Raw genomic sequence first — 13371 nt, forward strand, 5'->3', positions numbered from 1 at the left:
TGTTGGGGTTAGGATTGTGATTCAGGGGTTATGGTTGAGGGGTTGGGGTTCGAATTTTACCCACTTTATGCTTTCTTGTGTGCCGATCGACAAGCTCACAGCGTGTAGAAGCATGATACGTTGTGAGCTGGTACTGTAGATCTACTATTGTCGTCATTTTTTCTGCGACTTTCAGTTGTTTTCTTTTTTCTTTTCTTTTTGACGTCTTAAATTGTTGATGTCCTTCCTCACAAGTACAGTAATGCATGTGTGCGTGCGTGCCCGTGTGTGTGCAACTCTTGCAAAACTTAGTTTTACCTCGCTGCACAACTTGCCTTTGACAAGGTCATATTGAGCAGTGAGAAAGGAACCACAAGCTGTTGGTACATTGCTAATTAACAACATCAATCCTTTCAAGTCCTTTAAAAGACATGCAGAATATCTGCATTCTTACACGTTGGTACAAGTTGCACGTACAGTACCAAAAGAAAAGGTCAGCATACTGTAACTTTAGATGACTCAAACCCAAACTGCTGTTGCTTTTGAATTCGAGCACAAGAGTAGCCTACATAACAACGCGTATTGGGAAATAGAAGCAGTACTGTGTATGTAAACACATACGCAGCACATATTTATATTGGTGGAAAACAACACTTAAAATGAACAAATAGAATCAGCACAACAGCAAAACCGTTCACTTCACTGGCTGCCCATCAGCTTCAGGACTGAATACAAGATCCCCTTCTGACTCATCAGTGCATCCACAGCAATGCTCAACCCCTACCCCAAAGAACTTCTCAAAGAACAACCCTCCACTCGAAACCTTCACTCGTCCAACACCAAGCTTTTCCTTGCCATGGGCGACCGACCATGGGCAACCGACTGGGCATCTCATCCACCGCCCCACACCTGTGAAATGCCCTCCCAGATTATTTTCTTTTTTAATCAATATATAAACACGGATATAACAGTGTTCTACCGAACATAGGTGTCTCAGAAGAATTCGGGATATACACTGGCCAGACAAGATCAACAATAACGATGATGACCAAACAACTCCCAGCTGGACCCAGCAGCAGCAGACGAAATTGGACGAAGACGATGGAGACGGATCGGGCACACACTACACAAACCAGTGTCAAATATACCACCAGACAGGCTCAGACTTGGAAAAGAAACAGAGGCCGGGCCCAAGGCGGGATCTCCAGGCAGACACCAAGAGACTGCGATACACCTGGTCCTAGACAGAAAAGAACTCCGGTGAGCGATAACTCTGGGGTCCCTTGTCGACAGCCTATACCCTGGTAAGGGTGTCAAGTAAGTAAGTACAGTACCTAACATAGGGAGAAGCACCAGTATCTTAACCACTATAAACGCCATCATTCCTCCATATTGTGGGGAAAACTTTGACAGAAAATAGCAGATCAACACAGTCAGTAGTACTGATGTATGTATCTGGTTACTACCTCTGAGTTAGCAGGGTTTTCACCCCCTTCTATATGTCTGTCTGTCTGTCTGTCTGTCTGTCTGTCTGTCTGTCTGTCTGTCTGTCTGTCTGTCTGTCTGTCTGTCTGTCTGTCTGTCTGTCTGTCTGTCTGTCTGTCTGTCTGTCTGTCTGTCTGTCTGCCTGCCTGCCTGCAAAATAACTCGAGAAACTTTGTGGGAATGCTCAGTAGCTCTGCTCCCCTGAAGAGATGACAACACTTTTGGTTTGAAAAGGTCCAAAGCTATAAGGGCACAGCAGTGGTGGAGGTACAGTATGCACTCTACTGAGACTAATTCCACTGCACTGCAGAGTCCAGTGTCACCAGTGGTGGAAAAAGTACTCACATATTTTACTCAAGTAAAAGTATGAATACTGTATTATAGAAATACTCTGTTAGGGTGCCCTCACACCAAAATACCTATGAGAGTGGAATCTGTGTTCCGCCAATGCATTTCAATGAGAGTGAAGCGGTTTCATGCCAGCAGAGGATTTCTGCAAAAAATGCTCCCTTCTCATTGAAATGCATTGGCGGAACGCGGATTCCACTCTCATAGGTATTTTGGTGTGAGGGCACCCTTACAAGTAAAAGTCCGGAATTCAAAATGTACTTGAGTAAAAGTACGAAGGTTTTGGAATCAAAATGTATTTTAAGTACCAAAAGTAAAAGTACAAAATGTTTGAAAATAGCAGATCTGTGAGCTTGTAGATCGGCTATTTTCAAATAGCCACGGTATAAAATAAGGCTAAAGTGGTTTATGTATGTTTTATAATATTAGAATATATATCTGCAAAGTAACTATAGTACCTACAGTTTTATAAATGTAGTGGAGTAAAAGTACAATATTTGGATCAGAGATGTAGTGGAGTAGAAGTAAAAGTATTAGAAATTGGAAATACTCAAGTAAAGTACAGATACCTCAAAATTGTACTTAAAGGGGAAGACCACCCATTTTCAATATTGAACTATGTCATTAATATACCTTGTGTGTGGAAATTAAAAAAAAAAAAAGTTCCCCCCCTTCTGTGTTGCTAAGAACTAGAGGATTGATTTTGGGGTTTGTATTGTAAAGTACAACGGTGTGATGTCATCAAGTTGTACTTTACAATACAAAACCCAAAATCAACCCTCCAGTTCTAGGCAACACAGAAGAGGGGGAACTTTTTTTTGTATTTCCACACTCCTTCCAACTCCTCTAAGGTATATTAATGACATAGTTCAATATCGAAAATGGGTGGTCTTCCCCTTTAAGTAAATGTACTTAGTTACTTTCCACCACTGAGTGTCACATATTTCACCGTACCTTGCCTGGCGAGCAGCAGCAGCTTTCCGTTCTCCAGCTCCAGAGTGAGGCTGCTTCCCCTCGGTCCCTCGGCGTGGAGCAGCGTCCCAGAGTTCCTGAGGGTTTTGAACTTCAGAGAGATGTTGTCCCTGGACGTCTGCGGGGTCCCGGAGCCCCCTGGGGTCCAACTGTAAAGGAGACTGCTGCTGCTGCTGCTGCTGCTGTCGCCACCGAAGCTCACCACATCAGAGGCTGAGGAACAGCACAAGGACAACATAGGGACGTAGGACGACAGTGCTGTGCTATATTATATCGTCTCTGTCGGGTGGAAACCTCATACATGTTCAGGATTCAAAAATTCCAAGATAGCAGAAGTAGCAGATATTCGAATCCGATATTTCCGTGACCGTGGAGAGCGAAGGTCCGTTTCTCAGTGGTTTTGTCAACTATGAAGGTTAAATAACAAATTGAGCTCCCATGTCCCTCGCAAAAATGTGAGCAAAATGTTTGACAGCCGCTGAAAGTTTGTATCTCATTCACTTACTATATACACTATACAATAAAGGGAAAAAAATATCCCCCAAAAATCTGCTTTAAGTAGCATGTGAGGGGTCAAACTAGGGGTTTTTAATTATTCTGAATCCATTGCAAGCATTTGTTTTGCATGAAAAACATTCCTTGGGCTGAAAATGGACCCCAAAAGACTGTGAAAAGTCTCATCACTAAACCATAGTGTGGTTGGGACGTTTTTAGCCCAAGGAATATTTTTCGTGCAAAACAAATGCTTGCAATGGATTCAGAATAATTAAAAACCCCTAGTTTGACCCCTCACATGCTACTTAAAGCAGATTGTTTTCCTTTATTGTATAGTGTATAGTAAGTGAATGAGACACAAACTTTCCACGCTGTCAAACATTTTGCTCACATTTTTGCGAGGGACATGGGAGCTCAATTTGTTATTTAACCTTCATAGTTGACAAAACCACTGAGAAACGGACCTTCGCTCTCCACGGTCACGGAAATATCGGATTCGCCCCAACTAAAGCTCAAAATGTGTCGCTTCGTGTGGTGCTTCGAGCTTGTAGGTCTGATTCTTTTGATGCTTTTGTTTGACGATCTGTCTGTCTGTCTGTCTGTCTGTCTGTCTGTCTGTCTGTTTGTCTGTCTGTGTACACAGATATAGATATAAATACACAAACAATATACTGTCAACAATATACGTAAAGGATAATCAATGTCATCCATGCAATTATTGAAAGATATTGTGGAGACTAATTACCCACAATGAAAAGCAGAGCTTCACTGCCTCCTGAGAGTGCATTTACATGTATTTGTAATCATCCTATGTATACCATATGGCCTGACTTTCCAACAATCAAAATATAATAATTAGTGCTTTTTACTTATGTATATTTATGTATTTAGTTTAATTCATATTATGGGCAGCAAACTCTTTAAATAGGAACATTGTATTGTCAGACTTCGGTGCTCTATTATCATCCATGGTGCACGCACGCACGCACGCACGCACGCATGCACCCACGCACCCACACACGCACGCACCCACGAACGCATGGACACACACACACACACACACACACACACACACACACACACACACACACACACACACACACACACACACACACACACACACACACACACACACACACGAAAACACTTCATACACAGTAAGAAGAAGCTGTTTATAGAGAGAGGGTTCAGTATAGGGTGTTTTGACGCAGCGGACAGGACTTACTGTAAGGGCAGCCGTACGTCTCCAGCCTGAGTCCGATCCGTCCGTTGGGGTTCCAGTCCAGAGGGACCAGGCGGAGGTAGCGCGCCAGCACTGCTCGCTGGAACTTGTGTTGAACCACACTGTCAGCATTACCGTTACCTGGAAAAGACTGAACGTAGAGGCACTGTCAACATTACTGTTACCTGGAAAAGACTGAACTTAATATAGACACTGTCACCATTAGCATTACTTTCATCAAGGGACCCACCGTGGTCCCTTGATGAACCCCCACCCCCAACCTGTCCCCAGTTTGACCCATTCTCATCTGGTTACCCATGTAACATCAGACATGGCTATGAAGGCAGGGTTACCATGTCTGCTTATTCTAAGCACCCTCAGACTTAAATTATTGGTACAGTAGTTGCAGGTTTGCCTTTTTGTGTGTGTGTGTGTGTGGGGGGGGGGTTGTTTGTAAAATGCAGTTGCTTATTGTGTTTCCTAATGCAGACCTGGCTGCTTATTTCTCACGCAAAATCTGGCAACGCTGCTATGAATGCACTTACACGCAATTGTAACCGGACGCTGCGAGCAAGACTACAGAGCCAACATATTCACTTTCCATATGCATGTTGATGTTACACTGCCGTGTCTTCCCTGGAGGCTATAACAGCTTTGAATTCCCTGTCTTCATGAATAGCCCCGCTGTGTAGATAGAAGCGCGATCCTGATGAATGCCTCCTCAGTGAGTTGTGAAATGAGAGAGAGGCAAGAGCACCGGCTCTAGCTGTAGTTTGGCGCGCTTGCAGCTCTGGTAAGCAAATGGCCTGTGGAGAATAACATTCATTAACCCACGCTCGTTCCTAAGGCCTTCCTAAACGTGAGGCAACGAGAGAGGATTGATCTAACCACTGTAAATATCTTCCTCTTCTTGTCTCTCTCTCTCCTTCTAATCTAATCATCTCTCTTCTGTCGACTCTCGGTTTCCTCATCTCTCCCAGCGATCTCTTCATCTCGCTCATCACCGCCGTCCTAATTGCGTCGTCCCTTTTGAAGCTGACATGAAGGTTAACCGCTGCTCTCGCACGGAGTAAAGCTTAAACAGCTAATTAACTTGTTAATTCCACGGGAGAATGGAGTCAGACTGTTTCAAGTGGAAGAGAGAAAGAGAGAGATTCCCATATGGCCCGAGAGAGATGTGGTTATGAAGAAATAATGGGGGGGATAGAAATACACACCTGTGTTGGGGAAGTAAAACAGAATAAAAAAGAATACTTAAATAGAAGAAGGTCAGTGACACAGAGATTTATTAGTAGCCTACAATTTCAAAGCAACGTTTCAGACACGGGGCTCACAGGGCAGGAAGGCAGACTCAAGGGAAACACACACCGGACGCGGAGGCGGCGCGTACAACACGGTGCGTCAAAACATGCGCCCCCATTATTTTCAATGAACTAACCCACACCGGCGGCTTCAGACGCGCGCGGGTGTGGGTCTGCCGCCTCGCCCGCTCCGGCGATACGTCGCTGTTCTATTTCTAGGCGCTGCCGTGCGGTGAAAATGTATTTCCCATCTAGGGGAAATGGCTGCACTGCGCGGCAGCGTGCCGCTTTTACCGTGCGGCACTTCGCGCACGTCAATAATGCGACCCGACGCTGTGCAGCCGTCTGCATCCGGTGTGTGTTCCCCTTCAGAGAGCTGGAAGTGTTGGTTTGGGGTGTCTGCGGCGCACGAGCAGTACACACAAGTGTGTGCCTGTTGGTGTGTGCGGGTGCGCACGCTCACGTGACTGTACATGTGAATGAATGTGTGTGAATGAATATGTGTGTGTGTGTGTGTGTGTGTGTGTGTGTGTGTGTGTGTGTGTGTGTGTGTGTGTGTGTGTGTGTGTGTGTGTGTTTTTGGAAACGGTTTCGTTTTAGTTTTGTTCATACTTCATTTGTCAAGTGCAGGTTTCAAAAGGGTCAGAACAATTATTGTGTAATAAAAAATAAATATATTAAAATCAGTTACAGAAATGTACGAAAAAGAAGGGCATTTTGACTATAATTTCATTTAGTTTGAACGCACAATGAAGTTTTCAGTTAGTTATCGTTTATTTGTTTTAAATATAATTTTTATTTATTTCAGTTAACGATATAGCATTGGTTTTCTTAGTTGAACCATAATAACCCTGGTATGTGTGCGTGCGACGTGCGTGCGTGCGTGGGTCTGTGTGTCTGTGTTCACATGATTATACAGTATGTGCGTATTTAAGTCTATCCCCACGCTCCCTCTGCTCGCTCTGCTGGCCACGATGCAGCGTGAAGAAAACACGCCTCCTCCTCGGCGGAGGAGCGGCTGCATCATCTGCAGCTGAACGCCCGTCCTCAGCACGCTGACAGGCTGAGCACGCCCAGCCGGCAGAGCCGAGCCGAGCTGAGCGCAGCCGAGCGTTCAGCCCGCCAATAAATGACTCTGTTTCCTGCTGAGGAAGGCTGAAGGCTGACAAGACGAAGCGCTCGCTGGCTTTTACAGGAGAGTTCTGGAGGAAATATGAGCCGAGTGGAGACGGCAAATCCTCCTGAACACAGTAGTTTGACTGATGTGACATGAGAGCAGCGACACGGCGAACGAACCAGAGACGTTTCGCTGAGCTACTGCCGGGCAGGACTTAATCTCACAGAGAAGGAAGTACACAGAGATGGTGGTTCCCAAACTGGGGGTCGGGACCCTCAGGGGAGGTCCCCAAATTATTTTGGGGGGGTCCCCCCAGACTCAGAGGATTAGTTTAGTGTGCAATTAGGTTAATGTGCAACATTGTTTTCTCACTCAAACCAACATGTACAGTATAAATGTATAGGCCTACACCCGGCCTACAGGGTATCTGCACATTTTTAAAGTGACAATTTAAGGACTTTTAAGAACTTTTTGGTGAAATTGTCAAATATTAGCCTACGTAAGAAAGAGGCAAACATTGTGGAAATAGCCGATCGATCTACAACTCACAACGACTTTCATGTACAGCTGTTTTCACAATATGTATCTGTGGAACCGAGCCCAACTAATTGTCATGCCCACTGTAGTTGCTTACAATTCAAAGTGCTTGTCAGGGTGGGGGGTCCCAAGTTCAAATAGGATTATTTTTCTCAAAATGTTGAAGGTCAAGGCAGACGCCCATCTGAAAATAGGTTGGATATGTGTTTCAAAACAAGATTAAAACCAAGCAAATGAATAGCACATTGTGTGTGTGTGTGTGTGTGTGTGTGTGTGTGTGTGTGCGTGTGCGTGTGCGTGTGTGTGTGTGTGCGTGCGTGTGTGTGTGTGTGTGTGTGTGTGCGTGCGTGCGTGCGTGCGTGCGTGCGTGCGTGCGTGCGTGCGTGCGTGCGTGCGTGTGATCATGTGGCAATGCGGCCTATAGTCGTTCCTTTTGGGCTTGTTTTCGTAGACCTGCCGCGCTTGTTTCGCTCACAAAATCTGGCAACGCTGCAAGAGAGATAATGGTGGAATACGTAGCACTGCCGCCTCTGATGTGAGCGAAGAAGAAACCCAAAGAGATCTATTGCCATAAGCCAGGCAGCATTGCGGTCAACACAGGCTTTTTCAGAGGCTTGACTAATGTGGAGCTTTAGAAACGTGTTCAAACGTGTCAAATAATGTTTTAAGCTGCAAGAAGGAATATTCCGCCGGCCTCTTAAAAAAGAAGCTTAGCCTCAGTTCTCTGTACTGAGATTAAGTCGAAGTGAGAAAACTTCGGCACAGCTGCAATGTCAAGCATGCTACCATACACACATAATATACAGTGTGTACAGTAGGCCTATACGCTCTGTGGTGCAGGGCTTGGAAAAGTAGCAATACACAAAAACATTGGCATCAAAATCCTCAAATCCTCAAAATCCTCAAATCCTGTACTGTACGGTATGTCTGATATTCATGGGTTGCATTTGTAGTCCTAAACTGGCCATATTGAGGACCAACACAGGTGTTCAATTTGTCTGATTGGCCTAGAACCAATGTTCTACGTCACATATGTCAAAGCTAAGGCAGGGGCCAGATCCGGCCCGCAAATGAATTATCTATGGCCCCGGGAGGATATTTAATTACTATTGGAACTGGCCCGCAGGTCACAGCCGCACGCAAAACAACGTAACACAACATGCTAAATGTACAGATAAGACCAGCCAACCACACCACATTTCATGCTTTCCTTAGACAGACAGCTGAAGCCAACCAATCACAAACCAAAAGGGAAATTTGGATTTAGAATGGAGGATTTAGAATGGAGGATGTAAAACAGCGATTTCATGTGTTGTGTATGCGGCCGTGACTCATACCGTCCTCCACATTGTCACATCGAAGCAAAGCAACACAAGCAACGCTGTACAGTTCAATGAGAAGAAAGTAATTTCCCCATCAAAATAAATAAACTCTGCATGCTTACAACGCATTGCCGCGATCTGTGATAGACACATTGTGAGTTTTAAATAAACATTGAACCAGTCCGGCCCTCGACTTGTAGCAAATTTAGTTTTTTGGCCCTCTGTGTATTTGACTTTGACATCCCTGTTCTACGTTAATCAAAACACCTGTGTTGGTCCTCAATATGGCCGGTTTAGGACTACAAATGCAACCCATGAATAGACGCATGCTGACATCACTGATACAAAACAATGCCCACATTTGGAGATAATCACTGATACCGCCGCCTATGCTGCGCATTACACGCGTCGCTGCCATGGTAACAGCCGCATGCTGAAACAGTGCCCAAATTAAGAGGTGACTGACATCACTGATACGTCTTGGTTCTCCAACATTACTTCTGAGACTCCTACATTACCTCATACTGTGCACACTCCATAACCCAAACTGCACATAATTCAGAGCACATATCTTGGAACGGGCAAGGACTAGTAGACTATTACCAAAAGTAAAATATTTTCACAAGTTCGTCATGTATGAAAAACCTTTGAATTTAACGTGTTGTGAGCTTTTTAATATATTGCTTAAGTGGTTACCGGTATATGTTTTCTAATAATATTCACAATCTAATAGGGGGGGGGGGGGGGGTGCCTAAATTGACCCTTACAAGTCTGTAACTCTGACAGTGTACAAATGGAACCAAATGGCATTTGGTTCCATTTGTAGACTGTCAGAGTTAAGGGGAGACCCCTGTTTGTGAAACACTGGTATAACAGGAGAATGGAAGGTGATGTCTGGCAGCCTCCATTGTCTAGACTTGTTGTTGTTGTTGTTGTTCCCTTAAGTACACTGAACCCTCCTTCGTCGGCACCGGACCAGACTAAACCAATCAGCGGAGAGCGAGGTCAGCTCCGTGCACTGACATTCTAACAGCCCCAAGCAGCCCAAGAAGCCAAGTCGAGCTTAATGTATTTATGAAGCGCATTTTAACAAAACACACCACACATTTGGAAAGACGTGACACCCATTTGGAGAGGGAGCGGCCATTCTTCTCTGACCCTAATCTCTCTGTTTATTGAAACGGAAAGAGCAGAGGCCCGCAGGCTAATCCGAATACCAGCGCACTCACAATGTCGAGAGGTTTTCAATTGGGCTCCGGAACCCAGTGGCGCATGTCGTCGTCCCCACACACACACACACACACGCTCCCTCCATATTGCCTCTCTATCTATGGCTCTCCACTTTAAATGGCGAATCTAAAATTAAAATGACACAGCTTAAATTATAAAGTGACATGAATTAAATCTTCTTTTTTCTCCTTTACACATTCAGAGTTAAACGAACACTCCAGACCTTGCTGTGTAAAGACATAGCACAGCAGAGACATAGAGAGGATGTCACACAAAAGGAAAAGGGCTAATCCGGGACACTGAGACACAGACAATGAGACACAGACACTGAGACACAGACAATGAGACACAGACAATGAGACACAGACAATGAGACACAGACAATGAGACACAGACACTGAGACACAGACACTGAGACACAGACACTGAGACACAGACAATGAGACACAGACAATGAGACACAGACAATGAGACACAGACACTGAGACACAGACACTGAGACACAGACACTGAGACACAGACAATGAGACACAGACACTGAGACACAGACAATGAGACACAGACACTGAGACACAGACAATGAGACACAGACAATGAGACACAGACACTGAGACATAGACAATGAGACACAGACAATGAGACACAGACACTGAGACACAGACACTGAGACACAGACAATGAGACACAGACAATGAGACACAGACACTGAGACACAGACAATGAGACACAGACACTGAGACACAGACAATGAGACACAGACACTGAGACACAGACACTGAGACACAGACACTGAGACACAGACAATGAGACACAGACAATGAGACACAGACACTGAGACACAGACAATGAGACACAGACACTGAGACACAGACAATGAGACACAGACAATGAGACACAGACACTGAGACACAGACAATGAGACACAGACAATGAGACACAGACACTGAGACACAGACAATGAGACACAGACAATGAGACACAGACACTGAGACACAGACAATGAGACACAGACAATGAGACACAGACACTGAGACACAGACAATGAGACACAGACACTGAGACACAGACAATGAGACACAGACAATGAGACACAGACACTGAGACACAGACAATGAGACACAGACAATGAGACACAGACACTGAGACACAGACACTGAGACACAGACAATGAGACACAGACAATGAGACACAGACACTGAGACACAGACAATGAGACACAGACAATGAGACACAGACACTGAGACACAGACACTGAGACACAGACACTGAGACACAGACAATGAGACACAGACAATGAGACACAGACACTGAGACACAGACAATGAGACACAGACACTGAGACACAGACAATGAGACACAGACAATGAGACACAGACAATGAGACACAGACACTGAGACACAGACAATGAGACACAGACACTGAGACACAGACAATGAGACACAGACACTGAGACACAAGTGGCGTTTCCATAAAGCCTCTTAATGCGCATTAAGGCTTTTGCGCATTTATCTTTTGTATGGAAACACTTCAAAATTCGAATAAACTTTCATTATCCGCAAAAACCTTTATGTGCTTGGAGGAGGTGGATTTCGAGGCTTTATCGAAAAAACTAAATGCGCATTAGTGAATGGAAACGGGTCAGCCAATAAATGCGAATAAATTATGACGTTCTGGTCCATCGTCCTCCAAGTTAACACTTTCCCCTGCCGCTTAATTAACGTCCATTGTATAGCGTTACTGCGTTAGCCCACAAAACAAACCGGTTGTTACACACGGAGTGACACGGACTGTGTGTAAATTCCTCCCGTTTTCACAACGTGCCAGGCTGCCAGCTGTAACTCTTTACAGACTGTTGTGCAAAGACAACCTCCGACAGAACCAGTGGTGGGCACGGAGGTAGGCAGCACTTCGCTGTGTTCAGCTGGACCGCGCTGAGTCGGCTCATGCGACCGTCGCTAATTCGAATGACACCCACAAATGGAAACAGGCTAAATTCGCTTTGTCTTAATGCGCATTTCTGATAATTCCCTTCCCATTTTCGAATAAGTTTATGGAAAAATGACTATAGACACTGAGACACAGACAATAGTGGCGTTTCCATAAAGCCACTTTTTGCGCATTAACGGCTTATTCGCTAAATGTTTTTATGGAAACACTTCAAAATGCGAATAAACTTTCATTATCCGCAAAAAAAGTTATCCGCTTGGAGGAGGAGGAATTTGAGCTTGCAGATCGGCCACCTGACCTTCCAGAGGACGGTGAAACTGGATGAGCACTGTGCAGCGCCAGCGACGCGACCGCGGTTTTCCCGGTGAACCGGTAGCTTTATGTATTGAGAGGAACTCGTCGCCAATTGTAATATATTTAAAAGTTATTTGGGGCCATGATGATGACTGATAAGTGATAACCCCTTCTTCCCACTACTAGACAGCGACCGAGTCACAGCAGTCAGACGTGCAGACGGTGCAGTGCTCAGGTTCGGTCTGAAAAAAATCAGCCTGATCAACTCTTGCGACCGTCGCTAATTCGAATGACACCCGCAAATGGAAACATGCTAAATTCGCTTTGTCTTAATGCGTATTTCTGATAATTTGCTTCCCTAATTCGAATAAGTTTATGGAAACATGGCTAAAGAGACACAGACACTGAGACACAGACAATGAGACACTGAGACACAGACAAGGAGACACAGACACTGAGACACAGACACTACTGCGACACAAAAACTGAGAGCACAGAAAAAGAAATCAAGCCTAATTAAAGCACGGGACTTCAACGGGGTGTCCTCAGAGTTACTGCAAAGGGTCCAACAAATCTTTGTGTGATAGGCACGTTTTATTACTTGTTATTCTTATTTTTCAACATTACCCACTTGAACCCTATTCTGGAAGAAACATTGCAGCCTTACAATTTTTTAAGCTCTTAATCCAAAGCGAGCAAGCAAGGTAGATACGAGTTAAATGCATAGCAATTGTAACCTGGGATCATAGGTAAACCAAGAATCTATCAGCCTTTATCAGTCTAAACAGTATAATAATGATCTGTATATATATTGCATTTTGTGTCTATCGGTACTACCCGACCAGAGCTTCAGACAGGAGTCAGTGGTTAAATTGTTAATCCGCTTATTTAACTTTATTTAACGCTTGAAAGTCAATTTTTCGCTTCATGTTTGCCGCAAATGCTGTTAGTATCCAATCTGAGCAGTAATTCTCCTTTAACATTAACATGAATCCAATTAGTAGAAAAGATCATGTGTAAACAAACACACAAATCCATAAATGTACACAATACTAATGAAGTCTATGAAATCAATGCTAATGAAGTCTATGAAATCAATACTAATGAAGTCTATGAAATCG

The 13371-nt window shown here is 44.5% G+C and overlaps 1 protein-coding gene across 1 annotated transcript in view; it reads right to left on the reverse strand.

Annotated features, from left to right (window-relative positions):
• The window catches only part of LOC308286054 (contactin-associated protein-like 4), a gene marked incomplete at both ends in the record, with an annotated part of 156979 nt that overhangs the window by 105776 nt on the left and 37832 nt on the right, over positions 1-13371 (reverse strand). Inside the window, 2 exons of the mRNA XM_080727016.1 lie at positions 2767-2997; positions 4505-4652. Of these exons, the coding sequence (XP_080583142.1) occupies positions 2767-2997; positions 4505-4652 (379 nt within the window). The remainder of the gene's footprint in view (positions 1-2766; positions 2998-4504; positions 4653-13371) is intronic.

This window comes from Nannobrachium achirus, assembly GCF_963921795.1.
Source record: "Nannobrachium achirus genome assembly, chromosome: 5".
In the NCBI taxonomy this organism is placed as follows: domain Eukaryota; kingdom Metazoa; phylum Chordata; class Actinopteri; order Myctophiformes; family Myctophidae; genus Nannobrachium; species Nannobrachium achirus.